This window comes from Balaenoptera physalus (assembly GCF_965194825.1).
Source record: "Balaenoptera physalus genome assembly, chromosome: 12".
In the NCBI taxonomy this organism is placed as follows: domain Eukaryota; kingdom Metazoa; phylum Chordata; class Mammalia; order Artiodactyla; family Balaenopteridae; genus Balaenoptera; species Balaenoptera physalus.
In genome coordinates this window covers 89489909-89510376 of record NC_138897.1, presented here as the reverse complement: position 1 = coordinate 89510376, position 20468 = coordinate 89489909, and the positions used below count along the sequence as shown (strand labels likewise).

General features: G+C 52.9%; 1 protein-coding gene across 11 annotated transcripts; it reads right to left on the bottom strand.

Moving 5' to 3' along the window:
- Window positions 1-59: 59 nt before the first annotated feature.
- LOC309640007 (N-acetyllactosaminide beta-1,3-N-acetylglucosaminyltransferase 4) lies at window positions 60-19969 on the bottom strand. Of its 11 annotated transcripts, none has more exons than XM_082418044.1 (14): window positions 19829-19968; window positions 18534-18794; window positions 17825-17935; window positions 14372-14511; window positions 11781-12019; window positions 10907-11094; window positions 9955-10187; window positions 9567-9708; window positions 9242-9409; window positions 8965-9153; window positions 8630-8666; window positions 8462-8546; window positions 4385-4503; window positions 60-1285 (listed from the first exon to the last, which is right to left on the bottom strand). In XM_082418044.1, exons 1-14 carry the CDS (start codon window positions 19919-19921, stop codon window positions 204-206), a joined length of 3087 nt encoding a protein of 1028 aa, XP_082274170.1. In that variant the 5' UTR covers window positions 19922-19968; the 3' UTR covers window positions 60-203. The 11 variants fall into 11 exon arrangements, 10 of the variants coding, with proteins under 10 accessions (XP_082274170.1, XP_082274173.1, XP_082274174.1 ...); XM_082418047.1 differs by having other exon boundaries at window positions 9567-9693; XM_082418051.1 differs by having other exon boundaries at window positions 1166-1285; window positions 8462-8509; window positions 19829-19969.
- Window positions 19970-20468: the final 499 nt, after the last annotated feature.

The following is a 20468-nucleotide window of genomic DNA, read 5'->3' as shown; positions in this document are numbered from 1 at the left end:
GTCCCCCCATGGAGTGATGGCAGCATTTGCCCATTTAACACATACTGGTACAAGTCAGCCAGGTTTCAGTGTTTTAATCAGAGTTAGCAAGGTTTGGGAGGGGGTTACAAAAACAAAGTCAGCATTTCTTGTAGACCCATCAAGGGCCAAGTTTCAGGGTTCTCGATTTCTCATCATGATTGCAAAATTAACAGTCTACTCGCTCAACCCACCTCTCGAAGCTGGGACAAGGGGGCAGCTGCACACTTGAGCCCCTCATCTGTTACCAGTGCCCACATGGTCCACATCTCCAGGGGGCTGAGGCGGTGCACCAGAAGGAGCCCTCTGTACAGGCAGGGGTCCAGAGGGTCCAGGGGTCGCCGTATTCCAAATGTCTTGAAGCCAGCATGGTGCATGGGGCTCACCCCCAGCTTTTTCAGGCACATCCCCACAAAGACGTCATCAATGGGGAAGAGTTCAGCCTCTTCCACGGCTGCTTGGAGGTGCTGCACAGTGGCTCTGGACATGACATACCCTCCGCCCCCAGCATAGGGTGGGTAGTGGCGGGCCCTATACATGGAGGGTGGGATGAAATATTTGACCTTGGTGTTCCTGTTGGGCAGGGCCTGGCGGATGACATCTCCCACCAGTAGGTCCTGGGCTGGGTCCCAGCCATCCAGGAACTCCAGCACATTGGGGACATGGACAAAGACATCGTCATCTCCCTTTAGCATGAAATGGGCCTGGGAACAGGCAGCTGCCACCCAGCGCTGCAAGTGCAGCTCCTTGAGTGTCAGGTTGAAAAAGTCCTCAGCAAAGTCCCACTGTAGGATATCATCAAACTCCCGACTCTCGTAGGCCAGCAGCTGGGCTGGGGGCGCAGATCCTGCCACCCCCAGGAGGAACACCAGCTTCAGCTGCCGGCCCTTAGCCCAGCTTCCTGCCCGGCCCCACGTGCTGCGGATGGCTGCCCGCCGCTCCACGTGGCCAGGCTGTGACTTGATGGCCAGGAGCAGAAAGGTGTCCTCGGCACAGCCCGAAGGCTCCAGCAAGATGGAGAAGTTGCGGCAGTGGCGATAGGTCAAGAAGAGGCGGTGACGGTTAGGCAGGAACAGGGAGGCATTAGCCACCGTGTGGTTGGGCGGACACTGGCTGCGCCGGGGCCCTGGGGGAGCCCAGAAGGGCTGTCGGGCCGCGGGGCCCCCCGCTGGGTGGGCCTCCTTCTTCAGGAAGAACAGGCAGCTGAGCAGCAGCACAGCAAGGCTGTACAGGACCAGCCAGCCTACCCTGCGGAGCATGGCAGGGCCTGCAAGGAGAGAGCCGATGAGCGACTGAGCCCGGCCCTGGCCCGGCCTCCACCGCCCCGGTCCCAAGAGCAACCCGCGGCCCAGCAGCTAGGTCCTCTGATTATCTTCTTCAGCGTGTCCTCCGGCGCTTTCCAGAGTCCCTCTCCCAGAGGACATACCAAACACACCTGCTATGCCAGCCCTCGCTTCCCTTCTGCTGTCATTAGGCGACTCTTGGGTCAACTTTTTCTCCAAAAGGACTTGCAGCCACTTTAAAACTGAGGCACCACAAGTGTTTTCAGCATTTCCCACGAAACTCAAGTACCTAATGAGCTTTAGTGAAAATGGCACAGCTTATTTCCAAAAAAAAAAAGTCTAGAGTGGTGGCAGGCCCTGTGTTTCATGTCTCAGAGATGACAGCCCCTGGCACTGCCCTTAGGGAGTTTGCTCCTCCAGGGAGAGGAAACCACTGCAGGGCAGCAGCAGGCGGTGGAAGCCACCACAGAACACACCCATTTAACACACACCGGTACAAGGTTTGGGAGGGGTACAACACACACTGGTACAAGGTTTGCCTGAAGTAGTTGGGGTTTCCTGGGAGTCGTTTAAATGGAGCTTTAGGAAAAAAACAAAAAACAACATGCACAGGAAGAGCATGAAAGCAAATAGGAAAGCCACAGACTTGTACTAGGATGGCTCCCCTGCGGCCACCCCTCACCAGTTCTACCGCTTACTGAGTCCTGGTTTTCTCTCAGCAAGTCTCCCAGCAATACAAAGAGAAAGCTGAGAAATGGTGACTTAGTACAGTAACCTGCCCAAGAGCCACAGTAGCCTGGCATCAGTCCCCTCCTCGTCACCTCCCCCTGCCGTGTCCTGGTCCAGCTGGCCATCACTTCGATCCGGTCTACCCGCATTAGCCTCATCCCGGGTGTCCCTGCCACCGCTGCCACAAAAGCATCTCTTCTAGCTGCCAGGGATGCAGTGGCAGGCAAGACAGACAGGTCCCAGCCCTCACAAAGAGACCAAGAAACCAGTACGAACTTCAGGGAGTGCGGAGAAGAAATTAAAGCAGTGTGATGGAATAGAGTGACCGGAAAGGCTCTTTCAGCCCACGGTAGTTTAGAAAGCCCTCCCTGAAAAAGAACACTTGAGCAAGAACTGAACAAAGTAAGGGACCAAACCACATAAAGACCTGGGGTGGGGGGGAGAGTGGGGGAGTGGGCTGGGCAGAGGGAAGAGTTAAGTGCAGAGCTCCTGAAGCAGGACAGGAGGTGCGTAGCGTGGCTGGACCGGAAAGAACAAGGAGGAAAGTGTTAGGTGGTGAAGCGGGAGCAGTAGCCTGAGGAGGGTCACATGCAAGATCCATGGGGAAAGTTTGGGGAAAGAGCTTGGGTTTTATTGTAAGCACCACGGAGATACGTCGGAGGATTTAACAGAGGCAGTAAAAGAATTAACATTGTTTGGAAGGTCACTACTGCTGCTGCTTAGATGTTGGATTGTGGAAGCGCAAAAGTGGTAACAGGAGACCAGCTAGCAAACTGTTGCATTAGTCAGTAACCAGCCGCAGCTGAGACTAGGGTGGGGGCCGTGGAGCACGTGAAAACCAGATGGATTTCAGGCGTGGAAAATGGATTTCAGGTGTGGGAGCTACGCCTGCTGTGGGTGAGGGCACCCAGGGAGGGGAAAGATTTGGGGGCGGGTTGGTGGTGCCACTTACCGAGAAAGGCGCAAAGCCAGCTGTTTGGTTTTGACTTGTGCGTGTCAGAGGCCCAGGCTGAGGTGCGCTGTGGACCTGATTTCCCCTTTGTCCACAGCGCGCCCAATGCACCCCATCCCCCAGGCGCTTCACTGCGGGAACTAACCCGCAGCTCCCCACCGCAGTGGCGGCGGCCGTTCCTCTGCTCCCCATTCCACACACCTGCTTGTGAATCCCATTCAGTACCTGCTAAGCGTAAGCCTCCCTCCGCTCTCTGAGCCCCCAAGCCTGGTCCTTAACCGGCACGGGCTTCAGCGAGTGCACGCCCCCCTCCAAGTGGGTGCTGAGCCCTAAGGGTCTGAGATTGTTTCTGGGGCCCTCACAGGGCTCGGTGACCCATCACGCTTTGATGAGGGAAAGGGTCAAGGGCTGGTTCATTCTCTCCACACGACAGCCTCTAAAGGGCTCTTGTGGAGGCGCACAGGCCCGTGGGGTCGCCAGAGCAAGGACCAGAGCCCCGCGGGGGACACCCCTCCGGGCCTGAGCACAGCGAGCGGCGCTGCCCGTCGGGGAGTCCGGAGCAAGCGCCGCAGGCTGCCCCGTCCACAACCCACGGCTCCGGCCATTCTCGCCCCAGCGGGGCGAACAGAAGCCGACAGGCAGCAGGAGGCCACCTGGCCCCGACGGTCCACCGCAGGCGGGAGGCCGCTCCCGCGGGGCACTGCGACCGCGACCCCGCTGCTGCCAAGTCGGCACCTCCCGCCGGGGGCTCGGCGCCCCTCCGCTCACAGTGCGACAGCCCCCTCCCAGCAGCGGGGCTCCAAGCGCCCCAGGCCAAACACCGCCCGCCCCTCGCCTACCTACCTGAGCCAAGACGCCGAGCGGACACAGACGAGGAGCTCGCGCGGCGCAGCCGCGTACGCACAGCTCTCTCCGCTGGGCTCGGGAGGTGGGGAGGGCTCAGCGGCGACCCCTGAGCGCTGGCCACGCCCCCGCGCGGCCCACCAACCCAGCGGCTAAGGCCGGGCTTGGGGGCGCGGTCTCTGGGGGCGGGCCCGGGGCCTCCGCGGGTCCCCGCCCACCTGAGTCTGCGCAGCTCCCCGCGCACCTGCCGGCTGAGAGGCCCGGCCCTGCGGAGCCCGCCCCGGGGAGACCGACCCCGCTCTCCCCGGCCAGCCCCCCGCCTCCTCCGGCCAGCTCTCCTCTCCTCCCTGGCCAGCTCCACCCCGGCTCCCCACGGCCAGGCTCCCCGCTCCTCCGAACAGCACCCTACCCCCCGCTCCCCTCGGCCAGCCCCCCGCTCCTCCCCAGCCAGGCACTCACGCCTCCTCCCGGCCAGGCCCCCCGCGGCCCCGGCCAGCACCCCGCTCCCCGGACGCGCGGCGGCGGCTGGACAGACGCGGAGCCGCGGTGTCAGAACAACCTTTAATCCCGCGCCCTACGGGACGAGCCCCCGAAGCGCCTCCTCCGTCGAGCGGCCCTGGATCAGCTGGATCTGGATCTCCACCGTCAGGGGGTCGGGGCGGTAGTCGCTTTCGTACACTGAAACCAAAGATATTCTTATTTCTGAGGAAATATTAAAAGTGTGAATCCGGAGCGATGATGGGCTGGCAGTGCCGGGCCATCCCGGTCCGGCTCACGACACGTCCCGGAAACGCAAATGTGACCTCCGCCGTCTCGAGGCGAGCACGGTTTCAGAATCAGATTCCGCCCTCGGGTCTTAACCGTAATAAGGAATAAAATTAAATCACATCTAACTCGATCATTTAACAAGTCTCAGTTTGAATTACAAGGTGAACTAGCTGCTTTTTCCTGGAACATCTTTTTCACTTGAAAGTACGCTGACAAAATATGGTTATTTCGACGTGAATATTTGGCAGATATTTTCTAAAAAAAGAATGAAGCAAGCCTGGCACTTCAGGGAAAACAACTGAAAGCATTTTGATAAATACATTTATAACATTTGAACTTTTCAAGTAGAAACTAGAATTTTGTAACACTGTATCTGCCACCATGAACTTAACAGTTTTCCAATACTCAAAAGACTTCTGATGTTGTGGTTGACGATAAAGAACGCGATTTTTGGTTAATGGATAAAAAAATGTGTCAACAGTTGGAAGATCTGCATAACTCAGTGAACCAGTATTTTACAAATAACAATTGCCAGATGTTAACAATTGTGCATGGGTTCAAAATGCAATGTTAAAAAAAAAAAAGGCAATGTAGACCAATGGATTAATTTAACATAACTGATTATGAAAAAATTCATCCATATAGATTCAGTTTTCACACTGTAACAACCTTTAAAAAACTACTAGTTGTCAAGTCTCATGCAAAGAGGAATATCCACAGTTATTTAAAAGCCTATTAAAATATTTCCCTCTTTGCCAATTACATGTCCATGTGAGGTTTTTCTTCATACACTTCAACTACAGCAACACGTCACAGAGACTGACTGCAGAAGCAGCTATGCAAATGTGGCTTCCTCAATTAAGCCAGACATTAAAGAAATTTGCAAAAATGTAAAAAAAAAAAAAAGTTTTGTTTAAGCCCATTTTAACCCCAGGATTCAATCACAAATCTCATGTCCATATTTGTCTGGGTCTTCAATTCCAGTAGTGTAAGTCCTTTGTTCTTTTTCAAAGTTGTTTTAGCTATTCTAGATCCTTTGAATTTCTATATGAACTTGAGAATCAGCTTGCTGATTTCTACCAAAAAAAAAAAAAAAAATCCCTCCAGGGTTATGATTGAGATTTTATTGACTCTCTAGATCAATCTGAGGAAAACCAACATCTTAACAATGTTGAATCTCTTGATCTATGTACATAGTATATATCTCCACCGATTTAGGTCTGGTTTCTCTCAGCAATATTTTATAGTTTTCAACATATAGAACTTCTATTGATAATGCTATTGTAAATGGTATTATTTAAAATTTTTAATATCTGTTCGTTGCTCGTATATGGAAACATTTTTTGAATGCTGACCCTGTATTCTGCAACCCTGTTAAACTCACTTATTAGTTTTAGAAGCTTTTCTAACATACGCATTTAGTGCAATAAATTTCTCTCTAAATACTGCTTTGTTATAGCCTACTAATTTTGGTATTTTGTATTTTTATTTCCATTCAGTTCAAAATACTTTTTAATTTCCCTTTTGATTTCTTCTTTGACCCATAGGTTATTTAGAAGTGTGTTATTTAGTTTCTAAAAATTTGGGGATTTTGCAAATATTTTTCTGTTACTGATTTCTAATTTAATTCCACTGTGGTCATAGAGGATACTTTATATGACTTGAATTCTTTTAAACGTATTGAGACTTGCTTTATGGCCCAGGTTATAGAATATCTCAGTTCTGTGTGCACTTAAAGAATGTGTGTTTGTGTGTGTGTGTGTGTGTGTGATTGGATGGAGTGCTCTGTAGCTGTCAGCTCAAGTTAATTAGCAGTGTGATTCCAGTCTTCTACATGCTTATTGATTTTCTGTCTATTTGTTCTGTCACTTACTTATTTGTGCTGAAATCTCTGAATAAAATTTTGGATTTGTCTATTTCTCCCTGTAGTTCTATCAGCTTTTGTTTCATGTATTTTGAAACTCAGTTATTAGGTGCATACATGCTAAGGACTGTTACATCCTCCCAATGAACTGACTCCTTTATTATGAAATGACCCTCTTTATCCCTGGTAATAGTCTTTGCTCTGAAATCTACTTTGTCTGATATTAATGCAGCTACTCCCATTTTCTTTTGATTAGTGTTAGCATAAATATCTTTTTCCATCCTTTTTATTTCTCGTATTTTTGTATCTTTATACTTAAAGGGGGTTTCTGATAGGCGGATAGCTTGGTCTTACTTTTTTATCCAATCTGATCATCTCTGCCTTTTAATTGGGTATTTAGACCATTTATATTTCATGTGACTCAATATAATTGGGTTTGAGTCTACCATCTTGTTATATGTTTTCTATTTATCCCATATGTTCTTTGTTTTTCTGTTTCCACCTTCAGATTAACTGAATATTTTTATAATCCCTATTTTCTCTCCTTTGTTGGCTTATTAACTATAACTCTTTGTTGTGTTTGGTAATTGCAATCATTGTTGCTTTTTTGTTGTGGTCATCCATTTACAATGCTTGGTGTCAGTTTATCTCTTGTAAAAATAAAAGTGTGTGTGTGAAAAAAAAAAAAAGGTACAGTTCAGGGGCTTTTAGTATATTTACAATGTTGTGCAAACATCACCGCTAATTTCAGAACATTTTCATCACCCCAAATGGAAAACCCGCACCCATTAACCAGTCACGCCCCATTCCCTCCTTCCCCCGCCCCCAGGCAACCACTAATCTACTTTCTGTCTCTATGGATTTGACAATTCTCCACATTTCATATAAAATCGTTATGTGGTCTTTTGTGTCTGGCTTCTTTCCCTTAGCATTGAGTTTTCAAGGTTTATCCATGGTTTAGGACCTGTCAGTGCTTCATTCCTTTTTGTGACGGAATAATATCCCATTGTATGGATGGACCACATTTTGTTTATCCTTTCATCCGTTGATAGCCATGTGGGCTGTTTCCACTTTCTGGCTGTTCTGAATCGGGCTGCTGTGGTCTTGCTTTAGACTTTTGCAGCAGTCTCCCAGCTGAGTGACCTGTCTCCTACCTCTCCCTCCAAGCCAGACAGTTCTAAAAATTAAATCTAGGGACTTCCCTGGTGGTCCAGTGGTAAAGAATCCGCCTTACAGTGCAGGGGACACAGGTTTGATCCCTGGTCAGGGAACTAAGATCCCACATACCACGGGGCAACTAAGCCCACGCGCCACAACTACTGAGCTTGCGTGCCTCAACTAGAGAGCCTGCCTGCTGCAAACTGCAGAGCCCACGTGCCCTGGAGCCTGCATGCCACAACTAGAGAGAAGCCCACGCACCACAACGAAGATCCCGCATGACTCAACTAAGACCCGATGCAGCCAAAAATAAATAAAATAAATAAATAATAAATCTTAAAAACTTACCTATTTCAATGCTGCCACTGCCCATACAACAAGTCCAGGCTCCTTATACAGCAAATAAAGGCTAACGTCCTGCAGGAGCAGGACCACCGATGAGCCAGAAGGACCCTGCACACTCGTAACCCTGAGCCTCCCTACCCGCTCCATCCTGGCCCCCACCCCACAATGCCTGTCCTGCCCGTGTCATGACCGCAGCAGGGCTGCAGGGAAGACACAGGGTTTGGTCCTCAGGGTAGGCATGGCCCTCCCACCGGCTGGAAGATATGATTCTCCATCCTTCCATTCCTTTGGTCCCCAATCAGGCTGATCCCTCAGCAAGTCCTGCTATATTTGTGCCCTTCCCCAAATTCATATGTTGAAATCCCAGCCCCCAAAGGTGATGATATTAGGAGGTGGGGCCTTTGGAAGGTGATTACGTCATGAGGGCAGAGGGAGACTGCTGGTCCCTTCCACCACGTGAGGACCCAGGGAGAAGGCGCGAACCAGGAAGAGGGCTCTCACCTGATGCTGCCGGCAACGTGGTCTTGGACCTCCCGGCCTCCAGAGCAGCTGGAAACAAATGTCTGTTGTTTACAAGCCACCCACGCTGTGGAATTTTACAGCAACATGAACAGGCTAGGACCGGTCCTCGGTAAACACCCCCTGCCCTGTTACCATCATCGGTCTTACCTTTTTTAGCTTCCTTACTCTTATTCTTCTTTGAATCCTGAGAGGAAGAACCACAAAATAAGTTCCTTGCTGGAGTGGGGGTGCGGGGGAAGGGGTGTGTGCTCTCACCCCGCCAGGGCCTCTCCTGGTCTCCTGGGGAGCAGCTGCCCGACCTGCCCGCTTGCCTGGCCCCTCGCACTCGAGAAGGCCGCCCACCGTGCAGGTGACCCTTGCTGCGTCACCCCTCCAGCCCCCGCTCCTGTGGTTCTGGCCCCCCTCCCCCTCCTCGCCTCCCCCTCCCTCCCACAGCCTGGCCAGGCTTCTGTGGGCGGGGGAGGCCAGGGGCACTGCTGTACCCTGTAAAGCGTCAGCCTGTCGGTCTCCAAGGTACGGACCACCCCAAAGTTGCACACGGTGGACACGAATGGCTCCCCGGAGAGCAGGGGCTCCAGGACCACCGGGCCACTGCCCAGCACCCGGAGGACAGGCGGGTCCTGGCGCAGGTCCTGACGAAGCTCCTTCTTCTTCTTGCTCCCCTTCTGCTCCTGTGGGGAGAGGCCGGGCGAGTGGAGGGGGGAGCAGGGGACCGAGGGAGCAGCCTCCCGCCACCCAGGCCGCCCCACGCAGAGGCACCTTGGCTGGTTCTTTCTCCCCTTTGCCCGCTTTGTCTTTCCCATCGTTTCCCTTCTTGTCTTTCTCTTCCTTGTCTTTCTTCTTCCCTTTCTTGTCCTTCTCTCCCTTTCCCTTCTCAGCAGCCAAGGGATTGCTGGGGGAAGGTGGCACCGCAGGCCAGGAGAGAATCTAGGGGACAGGAGCTGGGTTGGAGCTAGCCAGGATCTTTCTGGAAAGGCACCGAGACCCTGCCAACAAGGGAGCAGGGCTACAGATGCCCGACAGAAGAGCAGAACAGAGGAGAAGTGGGGCAGTGTGTGGAGCCTGGAGAATTCCAGCCTCCCACCTTCTCCTCCACGATGGTGACGGTGGTCCCTGAGAGCAGGAAGGCCTTGAGCGGCACCAGGTCCTTGAGCGTGTGCTGCATCTCGTAGTCGCAGGGGATGACGTCAGACCAGGGCTTGCGGACTGTGCTAAAGAGAACTGTCCTTGGGGAGGGGAGATGGAGACATGGGGGCCATCACCCAGGGGGCTGTGCTGGGGACCAGGGACAAGGCTGGGGGGGCACTGTGAGAAGATGTGCACACATGGGCACAGCGTGAGGCTGCGGGGCCCATGCTGTCAGGGAGGGCAGGGGACAGAAGGCCAGGAGGGCTGTGGGCCAGAGGAGAATGCAGAATGATAAATGCCAGGTGTGGTCTGGGCCCTGCTCCCAGCCCGGTGAGCAACCTTACCCCGGGGACGGGCAGAGCCGGGGATCCAGGCGCGGCCGCAGCTTGGCCAGCTCTTCTGCAGAGTCTATGGACCGCGGCAAGGGCGCTGAGGCGCCGGAGACGACAGACACCGCCAGCTCCCCGGGCCGGGACTGGGAGGCCAGCCCAGGCTCTACGGACTCTTCAGCCTCTTTGACGGGCTCTTTGGGAATGCCCTCACCCAGCTGTTCCGTGCTGGGAGAGGGCTTGACGATCTGCCACAGAAGACACGAAAACACGTCCAGGGCTGCCGGCCTCAGAGCTCTCACCTGACACTATGTGAAGGTGGTGTAAATGGGCACCAGTGTTTGATGGATGTGAAGCAAAGCAAACACGTGGACTTAGGAGGCAGGAAGTTATAAAAAAAAATACCAGTCCTGTTTCTTCTGAAAGTTCTATGTTAACAGTAAAAACAGTAACAACTTCCACATGAGCTGGGGACCCTCACGTTTTTTGGGGGTTTTTTGGCCACGCCCTGCGGCACATGGGACCTTAGTTCCCTGACCGGGGATCGAACCCGCGCCCCCTGCAATGGAAGCGCAGAGTCTTAACCACTGGCCCGCCAGGGAAGTCCTGGCCCCAGGCATTTCTCCTAGTCGGATGACACTGCTGGGTTTTGTTGTGACAGGAAGGGAGCCGGGAGGTGTAGGGGGAGTTGGAGAACGCGCGGCTGGGAAGCCAGCAGCCTAGTCGGAAAACTCTGGGCTGCTCCCTTGTTATGTCCTTTGCTCCTATCTCAGGGGGGATGGGAAGGGGTGAACACTGTTGAGAATTACTCCAGCTGCAAGAAACAGGCTGAGCGGAAGCCAGTTTCCTGCTCAGAGTAGGGTATGAATTGGAAAGATCCATGTTAAGGGTTTTCCTGGGTCCCCAAAGCCGTTGTGCCTGCACAGGAGACCCTGAGGACCCGAGAGCAGAGCCCCCACGGACACACCTCAGCCAGAACGCGGCCGTATTCATTTCCTTCGCCTTCCTCATCTTCCACAAACTCGTACGTTACATAATAGCTGTAAGCGATGAAAGGGCCTTGGGGCCCTGGTTCCGGGTCCAAGACCGAGGAGTCCAGAACCCCTCTGACATGTCCAACAGTCACCACTAACCGCGCCTCATGCGCCAGGAGATCTGCAGGGGGGAACGGGCAGGGGTGAGGGGAGCCGCGGGCAGGGAGCGGGCAGGCAGACAGCAGGGGAGGGCAGGCGAGCTCAGCTCCTGCCTTCTTTCCTCCGAGCAGGGCTGAGCCTCACTTTGCAGACCTGGGCTCGAATCCCAGCTCTACCAAGTTCAACACACTGTGATTTGGGGTAAGTCTCTTTTGGGCAAGAGGCCCCTCTTAAGCCTTGTTTTCCTGATGTGTAAAATGGGAATGGTAGTAGCTACTTTGCAGAGTAGTTACAGATGGAGACTATGTTACCTTAGCCCATGCTGGTACTCAGTAGGCACAGCTATTTTTATCACTGTTTTGTCACCCTGACCTTGAGAAGGCTCTGGTGCAGCTTGTGCTCTGAGCCACAAGGGGGTAATCTCAAGCCACCACGGACGCCAAGAAACTAATTTAAAGAATGTTTCCCATTTGTCTAGGAAGGGAGGGGAATGTGATGGTCCCAGCCTCCCTACCATTTCTGTCGCCAAATCTCAATCACAACGATCAAAATCTGGGAGAGAACTCTGACCAAGAAGGTGACCTACACGTGACCAGGGTCTGGGTCAGCCAGGGAGCTGGATGACAGACAAGTGCAGCCAGTAGGGTGATGGGCGGGCCAGCAGGTTCCCCTCACCCCCCGCCCTGCCCTGCACATCGGCTCCCTCACACCCGCTGTGGCTGAGCCCTCGGAACAGATGCTTCTCGCTGGATGCCACGGTGATGTCGTCCAGCACGCAGAGCCCGGACAGGCTGTCGATGACAAAGCCCCGGTAGCAGGGCACCAGGGCCAGCGGGTTCCCCTGTAGCACCAGCAACCTCAGGTGCCGCAGCGTTCGGAGGCCGGCCACCATGCCCTGCAGGTCCGTCAGGTCGTTGAAGCTCAGGTCCAGGGAGACGAGGTTGGGCCTGGAAGGTGAGTGGGACCGCCAGGAGTCAAGAGGCCAGGTAAGCAAAGGGGTGGGGACAGGGAGCTGTGGTCTTGCCAAGGCGCCTGCATCCCCCAGCACCCCGAGTCCCCGATGGACAAGGCCTGGTGCTGAGGACGGGATGGGAGGCTGTGCCCATCCTCGACTCGCAAGCCTTGTGCTGCCCTTGACCTGGCTTAGCCGCCCTGCTGGGAAGGGGCTCCTGGTTCTCCCGGTGCCCTCCCTCCTTGTGTGGCATAGAGGTGGCCACTGCCACATCCTGCCTCTGCCGGACTTCTGTGTATACAGACCTCTTCTCAGTTAACCGTCTATCTCCCATAGAGCCTAATATGGGGTTGTGCATCTAGAAGGTTCTCAGCAGAGAGGGACAAACTGGCGAGGAAGGCGGAGGGGAGCCTCTGCGCGGAGGAGCAGCGGGTGGGGGTAGGAGAGGTTGGTAAATGGGGGGGCCTGGGAAGAGGGTGCACGAGGCTCAAGGGGTCTAGAAGCTGGAGGACGCTCTCCAGAGTCAGACCAGCGCATGACCACAGGAAGCCATCTGGTTCATTTCTTGGGGAACGTGGGTGAAGAAGAACTGGCCGGTGAGGACAGAGGAGGCGCCCTGCACCCCGACCTGGAGAAGAGGGCCTCCCTACTGCACAAAGCGGAAAGGAAATCAATTTCAGCTCTGAGAACAGAGGCACAAAAACAAACAAACAGAACCAAAACCCACAAGGGGACAACGCATCAGTACCATCCCGCCATCACATGTGACGGTCTCCCAGCTGTTGAGTTCAGGTACTTCACCTCCCCTTCCTCCCTCCTCTCATCCTGCCCGCGATGTTGGCCAGCCAGTCACGAAAATACCTGAGAAGAACATTTCATGCTGACCGGCACACAGATTTTACCCGATATCAGCCTCCTTCAAGAGACCTGGTGGACACATCAGCAAAATGGATTCGCAGGAAGTGTACCCTCCTTTTATACTCAAAACAGCAAAAGACGGAGGTTTCACACATATATGTGTTTCTATGAAATCCATACTCAGCATTAAGCAGGTTATGTTATCGTAAGTCTGTTTTCCAAATCAAACACCAGAACACTTAGAACTCTGTCCATGGTACGAGTCTGAACTCAGCTGTCACACAAAGTCCAAAGTGTACGTTTCCTTCCTGTGCTACACACCCTGACGGCTGAGGTCATTGGAGGGAAGGGAACCAGAATTGTACACGGCCAAGGCTGTGAAGAGGCAGCTTGGCCAAGAGTAGGGAAAGAGGAGGAAGGAGGAAATTAGGGTCAGAGAGACGGACCTTCCACGAGCACGTTCCCAGGAGAGCTGGGAAAGCAAGGAAGCGATGTTGCCCTGCGCCTCGTGCCCCTTCTGGGCTGTGAAGAAAGGAACCGTCATGAACGTCGGCCCGGCGAAGTGCTGCCCAGGATGCTGAGCCCCGGGAGAGCTTCCTCAGAGCTCCTCTGACAGGCCTCCCTGGCCCCGCTTCCGCTGAGGGATTTTCACGGGTGGTATCTGAGGCCCTGAGACTCCTCAGATCCAGCGTTTCAGTTTCCCACTGCTCACCCACCAAGAAGACAAAGTCAAACCGAGAGCTGTCTGTAGGGCAGCAGTTCTCAGCTGGGGGTGGTTGTGCCCCGCAGTGGACATCTGGTGCTGTCTGGAGACCGTCTGGTTGTCGCAGCTGGTCTGGGGTGGGTGCTCCTGGCATCGGGTGGGGAGAGGCCAGGCACGCTGCTCTACCTTCTGCAGCGCCCAGGACGCCCTCACAACCAAGAATTAGCCAACAGAAACCCCGAAGCAAAAGGTCCCACTCATTCCCACTACCTCTTGGTGTCCTTCCCTGGGCCTCAGTGGGATTTTTTGTTTATTAGGTCAGAGAAATAAATCCTGGGTCCGGCCTTAGCAGCCAACCAGGAGTTATTATAGAAAAGAGCAAAGGGCTTCCCTGGTGGTGCAGTGGTTGAGAATCTGCCTGCCAATGCAGGGGACACGGGTTCGAGCCCTGGTCTGGGAAGATCCCACATGCCGCGGAGCAGCTGGGCCCATGAGCCACAATTACTGAGCCTGCGCGTCTGGAGCCTGTGCTCCGCAACAAGAGAGGCCGCGATAGTGAGAGGCCCGTGCACCGCGATGAAGAGTGGCCCCCGCTTGCCACAACTAGAGAAAGCCCTCGCACAGAAACGAAGACCCAACACAGCCATAAATAAATAAAAAATAAAAAAAAAAAAGAAAAAAAAAAGAAAAGAGCAAAGCTGAGTTCTCCAAGCCACCAGCATAGAATGGCCCAAATCTAATGCTCAACCCCTCCCTCCCTCTTTCCACGTGGGGCTCCCAAGTTACCAGTAATCACTGGTGACATATACACTCTCCAGGGGGCCCAGAAGCTTGTTGTGACCCAACCCCAAGTGCTGGAGCCTTGGGGGCGGGCGGGTGCACAGACACTCCATGCTGGTCATCTTGTTGCCGTAGAGCTCCAGCACCTGCGACGCGGGTGGAAAGACAGCCCGTGAGCCCAGACAAAACGGAACCCACTCCCTGCTTCCGCCCTGGGCAACTCAGGAGAGGAATTACGAAGTACTAATGCCTCGTCTCCCTGTGCCCACCTGGACCCCCTTCTAAGAATCCGGGAAGAAAATATTCCTGCAGCAGGTGTCAGAAAGTTTCTTTTCCGACGAAAAGACAACCCTCAGAATGGGAGAAAATATTTGCAAATGAAGCAACTGACAAAAGATTAATATCCAAAATATACAAGCAGCTCATGCAGCTCAATATTAAAAAAACCAATAACCCAATCAAAAAATGGGCAGAAGACCTAAATAGACATTTCTCCAAAGAGGACATACAGATGGCTAAGAGGCACAAGAAAATATGCTCAACATCACTAATTATTAGAGAAATGCAAATCAAAACTACAATGAGGTATCATCTCACACCGGTCAGAATGGCCATCATTAAAAAAAAATCTACAAACAGGGCTTCCCTGGTGGCGCAGTGGTTAGAAATCCACCTGCCAATGCAGAGGACACAGGTTCGAGCCCTGGTCCGGGAAGATCCCACATGCTGTGGGGCAACTGGGCCTGTGCGCCACAGCTACTGGGCCTGCGCTCTAGAGCCCACGAGCCACAACTGCTGAGGCCCGTGCGCCTAGAGCCCGTGCTCCGCAACAAGAGAGGCCACCGCAATGAGAGGCCTGCGCACAATGAAGAGCAGTCCCCACTCTCCGCAACTAGAGAAAAACCCGTGCGCAGCAACGAAGACCCAACACAGCCAAAAATAAATAAAATAAAATAAATAAATTTTAAAAAATATCTACAAACAATAAATGCTGGAGAGGGTGTGGAGAAAAGGGAACCCTCATGCACTGTTGGTGGGAATGTAAATTGATACAGCCACTATGGAGAACAGTATGGAGGTACCTTAAAAAACTAAAAATAGAACTACCATATGACCCAGCAATCCCACTACTGGGCATATACCCTGAGAAAACCATAATTCAAAAAGACACATGCACCCCAATGTTCATTGAAGCACTATTTACAGTAGCCTGGACATGGAAGGAACCTAAATGTCCATCAACAGAGGAATGGATAAAGAAGATGTGGTACATATATACAATGGAATATTACTCAACCATAAAAAGAACAAAACTGTGTCATTTACGGAGATGTGGATGGACATAGAGAGTGTCATACAGAGTGAAGTAAGTCAGAAAGAGAAAAACAAATATCGTATATTAATGCATATATGTGGAATCTAGAAAAATGGTATAGATGATCTTATCTGCAAAGCAGAAATAGACACAGATGTAGAGAACAAATGTATGGATACCAAGGGGGAAATTGGGGGTGGGAGGAATTGCGAGATTGGGATTGATATATAAACACTATTGATACTATGTATAAAATAGGTAACTACTGAGAACATACTGTATAGCACGGGGAACTCTACTTAATGCACTGTGGTGACCTAAATGGGACCGAAATCCAAAAAAGAGGGGATATATGTATACGTATAACTGATTCATTTTGCTATACAGTAGAAACTAACACAACATTGTAAAGCAACTATACTGCAATAAAAATTAATCTTAAAAATTAAAAAAGAGAAAGTTTTTTTTCCTTTTGTGAAGGAAACTTTAAAATACGGAGTGGAGGTGATGTCGGAGATAGTGGGAAAGGAAATGAGTTAACACTTTTCAAAATTTTATTTATTTATTTATTTATATTTTTGGCTGTGTTGGGGCTTTGTTGCTGCGCGTGGGCTTCTCATTCTGGTGGCTTCTCTTGTCGCGGAGCATGGGCTCTAGGCGCACAGGCTCAGTAGTTGTGGCTCACGGGCTTAGTTGCTCCGTGGCATGTGGGATCTTCCCAGACCAGGGCTTGAACCTGTGTCCCCTGCATTGAAGGCTGATTCATAACCACTGCGCCATCAGGGAAGCCCCGAATTAACAATTTTGCAACTTCTCAACTCACGGCAGTTGTCTCTGGGAAAGCCAAAGGGCCCCTGGCTGGAATAGGGAATAAACCCAAAGATAACAGAGTTCTTGTATTTCCCCTCCAAGGACTTGCCCGCTTTCTTCTTGAGCCCAGTACTGAGCCATACTTCTGAGCCTCTTCTGCCACAAAACCTACTAGTCTCAACATTTAATTTAAAATTGAGACCATTTTGATATGCTCAGCTGAAGACTTGTAATAAAGCCTGGCCTACCTCTTTTTGGGGCTTCCCTGGTGGCACAGTGGTTAAGAATCTGCCTGCCAATGCAGGGGACACGGGTTCGAGCCCTGGTCTGGGAAGATCCCACATGCCATGGAACAACAAAGCCCGTGAGCCACAACTACTGAACCTGTGCTCTAGAGCCCGCGAGCCACAACTACTGAGCCTGCGTGCCACAACTACTGAAGCCCGTGCGCCTAGAGCCCATGCTCCGCAACAAGAGAAGCCACTGCAATGAGAAGTCCACGCACCACAACGAAGAGCAGCCCCCGCTCGCCACAACTAGAGAAAGCCCACGTGCAGCAGCGAAGACCCAACACAGCCAAAAATAAATAAATATATTAAAAATATTCTTAAAAAAAAAAAAGCCTGGCCTACCTCTTTTTAAAACTTTTTTATTGTGGTAAAATATATATAATTTGCCATTTCAACCCTTTTTAAGTGGACAATTCAGCAGCATTAAGTACATTCACTTAATGTACAACCATCATTTCTATCCATTTCCAAGATTTTTCATTACTCCAAACAGAAACTGTGTACCCATTAAGCTATAACTCCCCAATCCTTCCCTCTGGTAACCTCTAATCTACTTTCTGTCTCTATGGATTTGCCTCTTCTAGATATTTCATGCAGTGCAATCATCTAATACGTGGCCTTTTGTGTCCAGCCTCCTTCATTCAGCATCATGTTTTCAAGGTCATCCATGTTGTACACATGTCATTCCTTTTTATGACGGTGTGGATAGACCACATTTTGCCGCTCCATTCATCTGCTGGTAACAAGCGGGCTGTGTCCACCTTTTGGCTGTTGTGAATAGCGCTGCTGTGAACACTGGCGTACAGGAGTCTGTCTGATTCCTGCCTTCTCTTCTTTGGGGTGTATACCTAGGAAGGGAATTGCTGGGTCATGTGGAAATTCTAGGTTTAACTTTTTGAGGGATCAGGCCTACCTCTCCAAAGCCTGAGGCCGGCCCTTAGCACAGTCACGATGGCCAAACCTTCTGTGTGGGGGGCAGAGGAGGGGCAGGGCCTCTGGGCAGCATTGGCTCCAAGACCTGGAATGGAACCTGGGCTCCTTTACCTTGAGAGTTGGGGGCAGGTTGGTGGTGTCAATCTCCTTGATTTGATTAGCACTCAGCACCAACTCTTCAAGCTTCACAAATTTCAGGAGGTCTTTGTCCACCAGGCTCACCTGGAAGGGAGGAAAGGGAGCTCAGAGCTCCAGTGCGTGAGGCGGCACTGGAGTGAGGACGGCAATGGCACGTGCATCTTCAGAGTGACCGCCCCACACCCCAAACCCTTTCTTCTCTTGTACGCCTTTCCTGCCAGGATCCGAGTGCCTCGGCCGTCGCAGTGGCCTGTCACCTCTCAACCCTCACCCCTCCTCTGACTGTAGGTGTTGGACAACTTGCAGCTCATGTCCTGTGTCCCTTGTTGGACTGTCAGCTCCTGTAGCCAGGAATCCCATCTTCTCCGCTGTCTACCCCAGAGCCACAGTGAATCCTATGGTCTTAAGGAATCATTCTAGTTTACACCCAGCAGGGTCAGACCAGAAGCTTCAGGGGTCTGTCTGTGAATCCTCAGCTGACTTTGGCTTCAAGGACATTAGGGGCCCTTCCCGGCTGGGGAACAGACTGGGCCAGCTCGCCAGGATTGCTGGCCCTGCTCTGTGGACGAGCTGGTGAGATTAATTAGGAGGAGGGCAGAGCTAGGTCTTACCACCAAGCCCTGTAAGGGGAACGGCCCCCCTAACATCACCCCTGTACCTGGTGTTCGCGCCCAGGGCTCACCTGTTTGTCCACCACCCGTAGCGACCTGAAGTAGGTGTAGAAGAAGCTGTCTTTGAGCATCAGGGGATTCTGGACGGCCAGCTCTCTCAGAAAACGGTCCTCAGCGCTTGAGCCCTCCAGCGGGGCCCAGGGTGAGTGGGGGCTGCAGACCAGGCCCAGCAGGGCATCCACCGTCTCCTCCCCGGGGCCTACAGCGTCCTCCTCTCTGGGGATCAGCTCGCGCCATGCTCGGCAAGTTTGAGGAAGAAAGCGCGACTTATTCTGCAGAGGTGGAGGCAGAGAATTTCTCTCGTTATGACTCAGCCCCTCTCAAGGACTCAAAACCCTCAAAATGGAATCAATTGTAAAACAGGACAATCAGGGAGAGTTTAAAAGCCGGGAGGTGCAAAAGGCAACCTGTGGGATGTAACGAGCCAAGGAAAGGTTTTTGAAGAAGAGGCGGCAAAGCCTGCAAAGGTAAATTCAGAACCTTTAGATGCCATAAGTGGAAGATGAAAGATTTCGGTCCTGGAGTTTACTCTCTCCCACTCCTTCCTCTTGAGAGACATCTATCTATGAAACCCCCAAGTTCAGCACAACGCCAGGCACGTAGTAGGTGCCCAATCAATGTTTGTTGTTGAAACAAATAAATTAGTTCCTTGATTGGTATCTCAGTTTTCTCTTCTATGAAAATGGAAACCAGCTGACAAGAGTAGGTGGGGCCCCAGCTTCCCACCAAGTCCACGGGAACCCTTCAGTACTCAAGACTTCCGGGCACACCTGGGAAGCCCCGGGCTCTCAATGTCATGCTCCTTGTGCACTTAGGTGATGAGAATGGCCCCTCTGGCCACAGCGCAACAGGGTCCCATCTGCAAACCTTGCTCTCAGGATGAGCTTTTCACCCCAAAGGAGCCGGGTGTCTTTAAGACAGCCAGGGGCCCCGGATCCGCCTGATGCGCTCAGGATGGGGTCCTGCTCTGGTGGGGGGGGGGGTCCCTGCCCTCCACCCTGGGTCAGCGCCCACAGGCCCGGGGTGGGCCTATCCCGTCCACCCCTGCAGTGTCCCTGTTCCCACAGTCCATCCCCATTCCCCCCCCCCACCCCGGTCAGGACGCTCCCCAAACGCCCAGACGCAAACATCCTCTCAGGCTTCTCCAGACCAGCCAACTCCTGGGGCTGGCGGCCCCCTCAGCACCCGGGGCCAGCACCACCCCGGCCCCGCTCTCCGCCCCTAGGCCCCGGCCTGGCCCCTGGTCAGTCCCTCCGTCCCCCAGAGCCCCGAGCCCCTCCTTCAGCCGCCCCGCCAGCGCCCGCACCCAGCTGCCCGTGCCGCACGGGAACTCGTGCAGACACAACTTCCGCAGGTGCTCCCGAACCGCGGCGCTCACGGTCACGGCGGGCGGCTCCATGATCGCGCGTTCTCCACGCCACCCGGTTGCTAGGCAACCGCCAGGACGCGCGCGTGCGCCAGGGCGGGGCGCGTGCTCCAGCAGGCGGGGGCGTGCGGCCGCGCCGGCCCTCGCGAAACCCACTACCTCCCCTTGCGGGCGAACTTTTCCCCAGCCGGGAACCTGAGACCCCCGACGCAGCCCCACGTGCGCTGGGTTAAAAATCCACTTCCCCACCACAGCCTGGGGGTTATAACCTTGGGGGCCCCCAGCAGGTCCTGAACGCTTCCCAGTTGTTAATCTGTTTCTATTTCTACTCCGAAACCCCCTCGGAATAAAGTGTTAATTCTCATCCCTGTTTGGCAGAACTGGAGAGGAGAAGTGAGCCCAAGGCCAAATACTCTGAACACTCTGATCAGTGGATTCCAAGGTGGATCTTTAATCCCTGAGTCAGGGGTCTTAATCACTGTCCCATCTATACAACCCGTTTAGCACCGAGGCCCCATTGTAGACTCGTCCAATCTCATTCATCTCTCCATCCTCGCAGCACCTAGCCCACTGCCCGACA

Coding starts and splice junctions, on each gene's coding strand:
- LOC309640007 (XM_082418044.1), bottom strand. CDS start 19,921: ATGGAGCCGCCCGCCGTGACCGTGAGCGCCGCGGTTCGGGAGCACCTG. Junction 10,188..10,906: donor ACGGCCGCGTTCTGGCTGAG/GTGTGTCCGTGG, acceptor CTTCTGTGGCAG/ATCGTCAAGCCCTCTCCCAG. Junction 4,504..8,461: donor CACGTTGCCGGCAGCATCAG/GTGAGAGCCCTC, acceptor CTTTGGTTTCAG/TGTACGAAAGCGACTACCGC.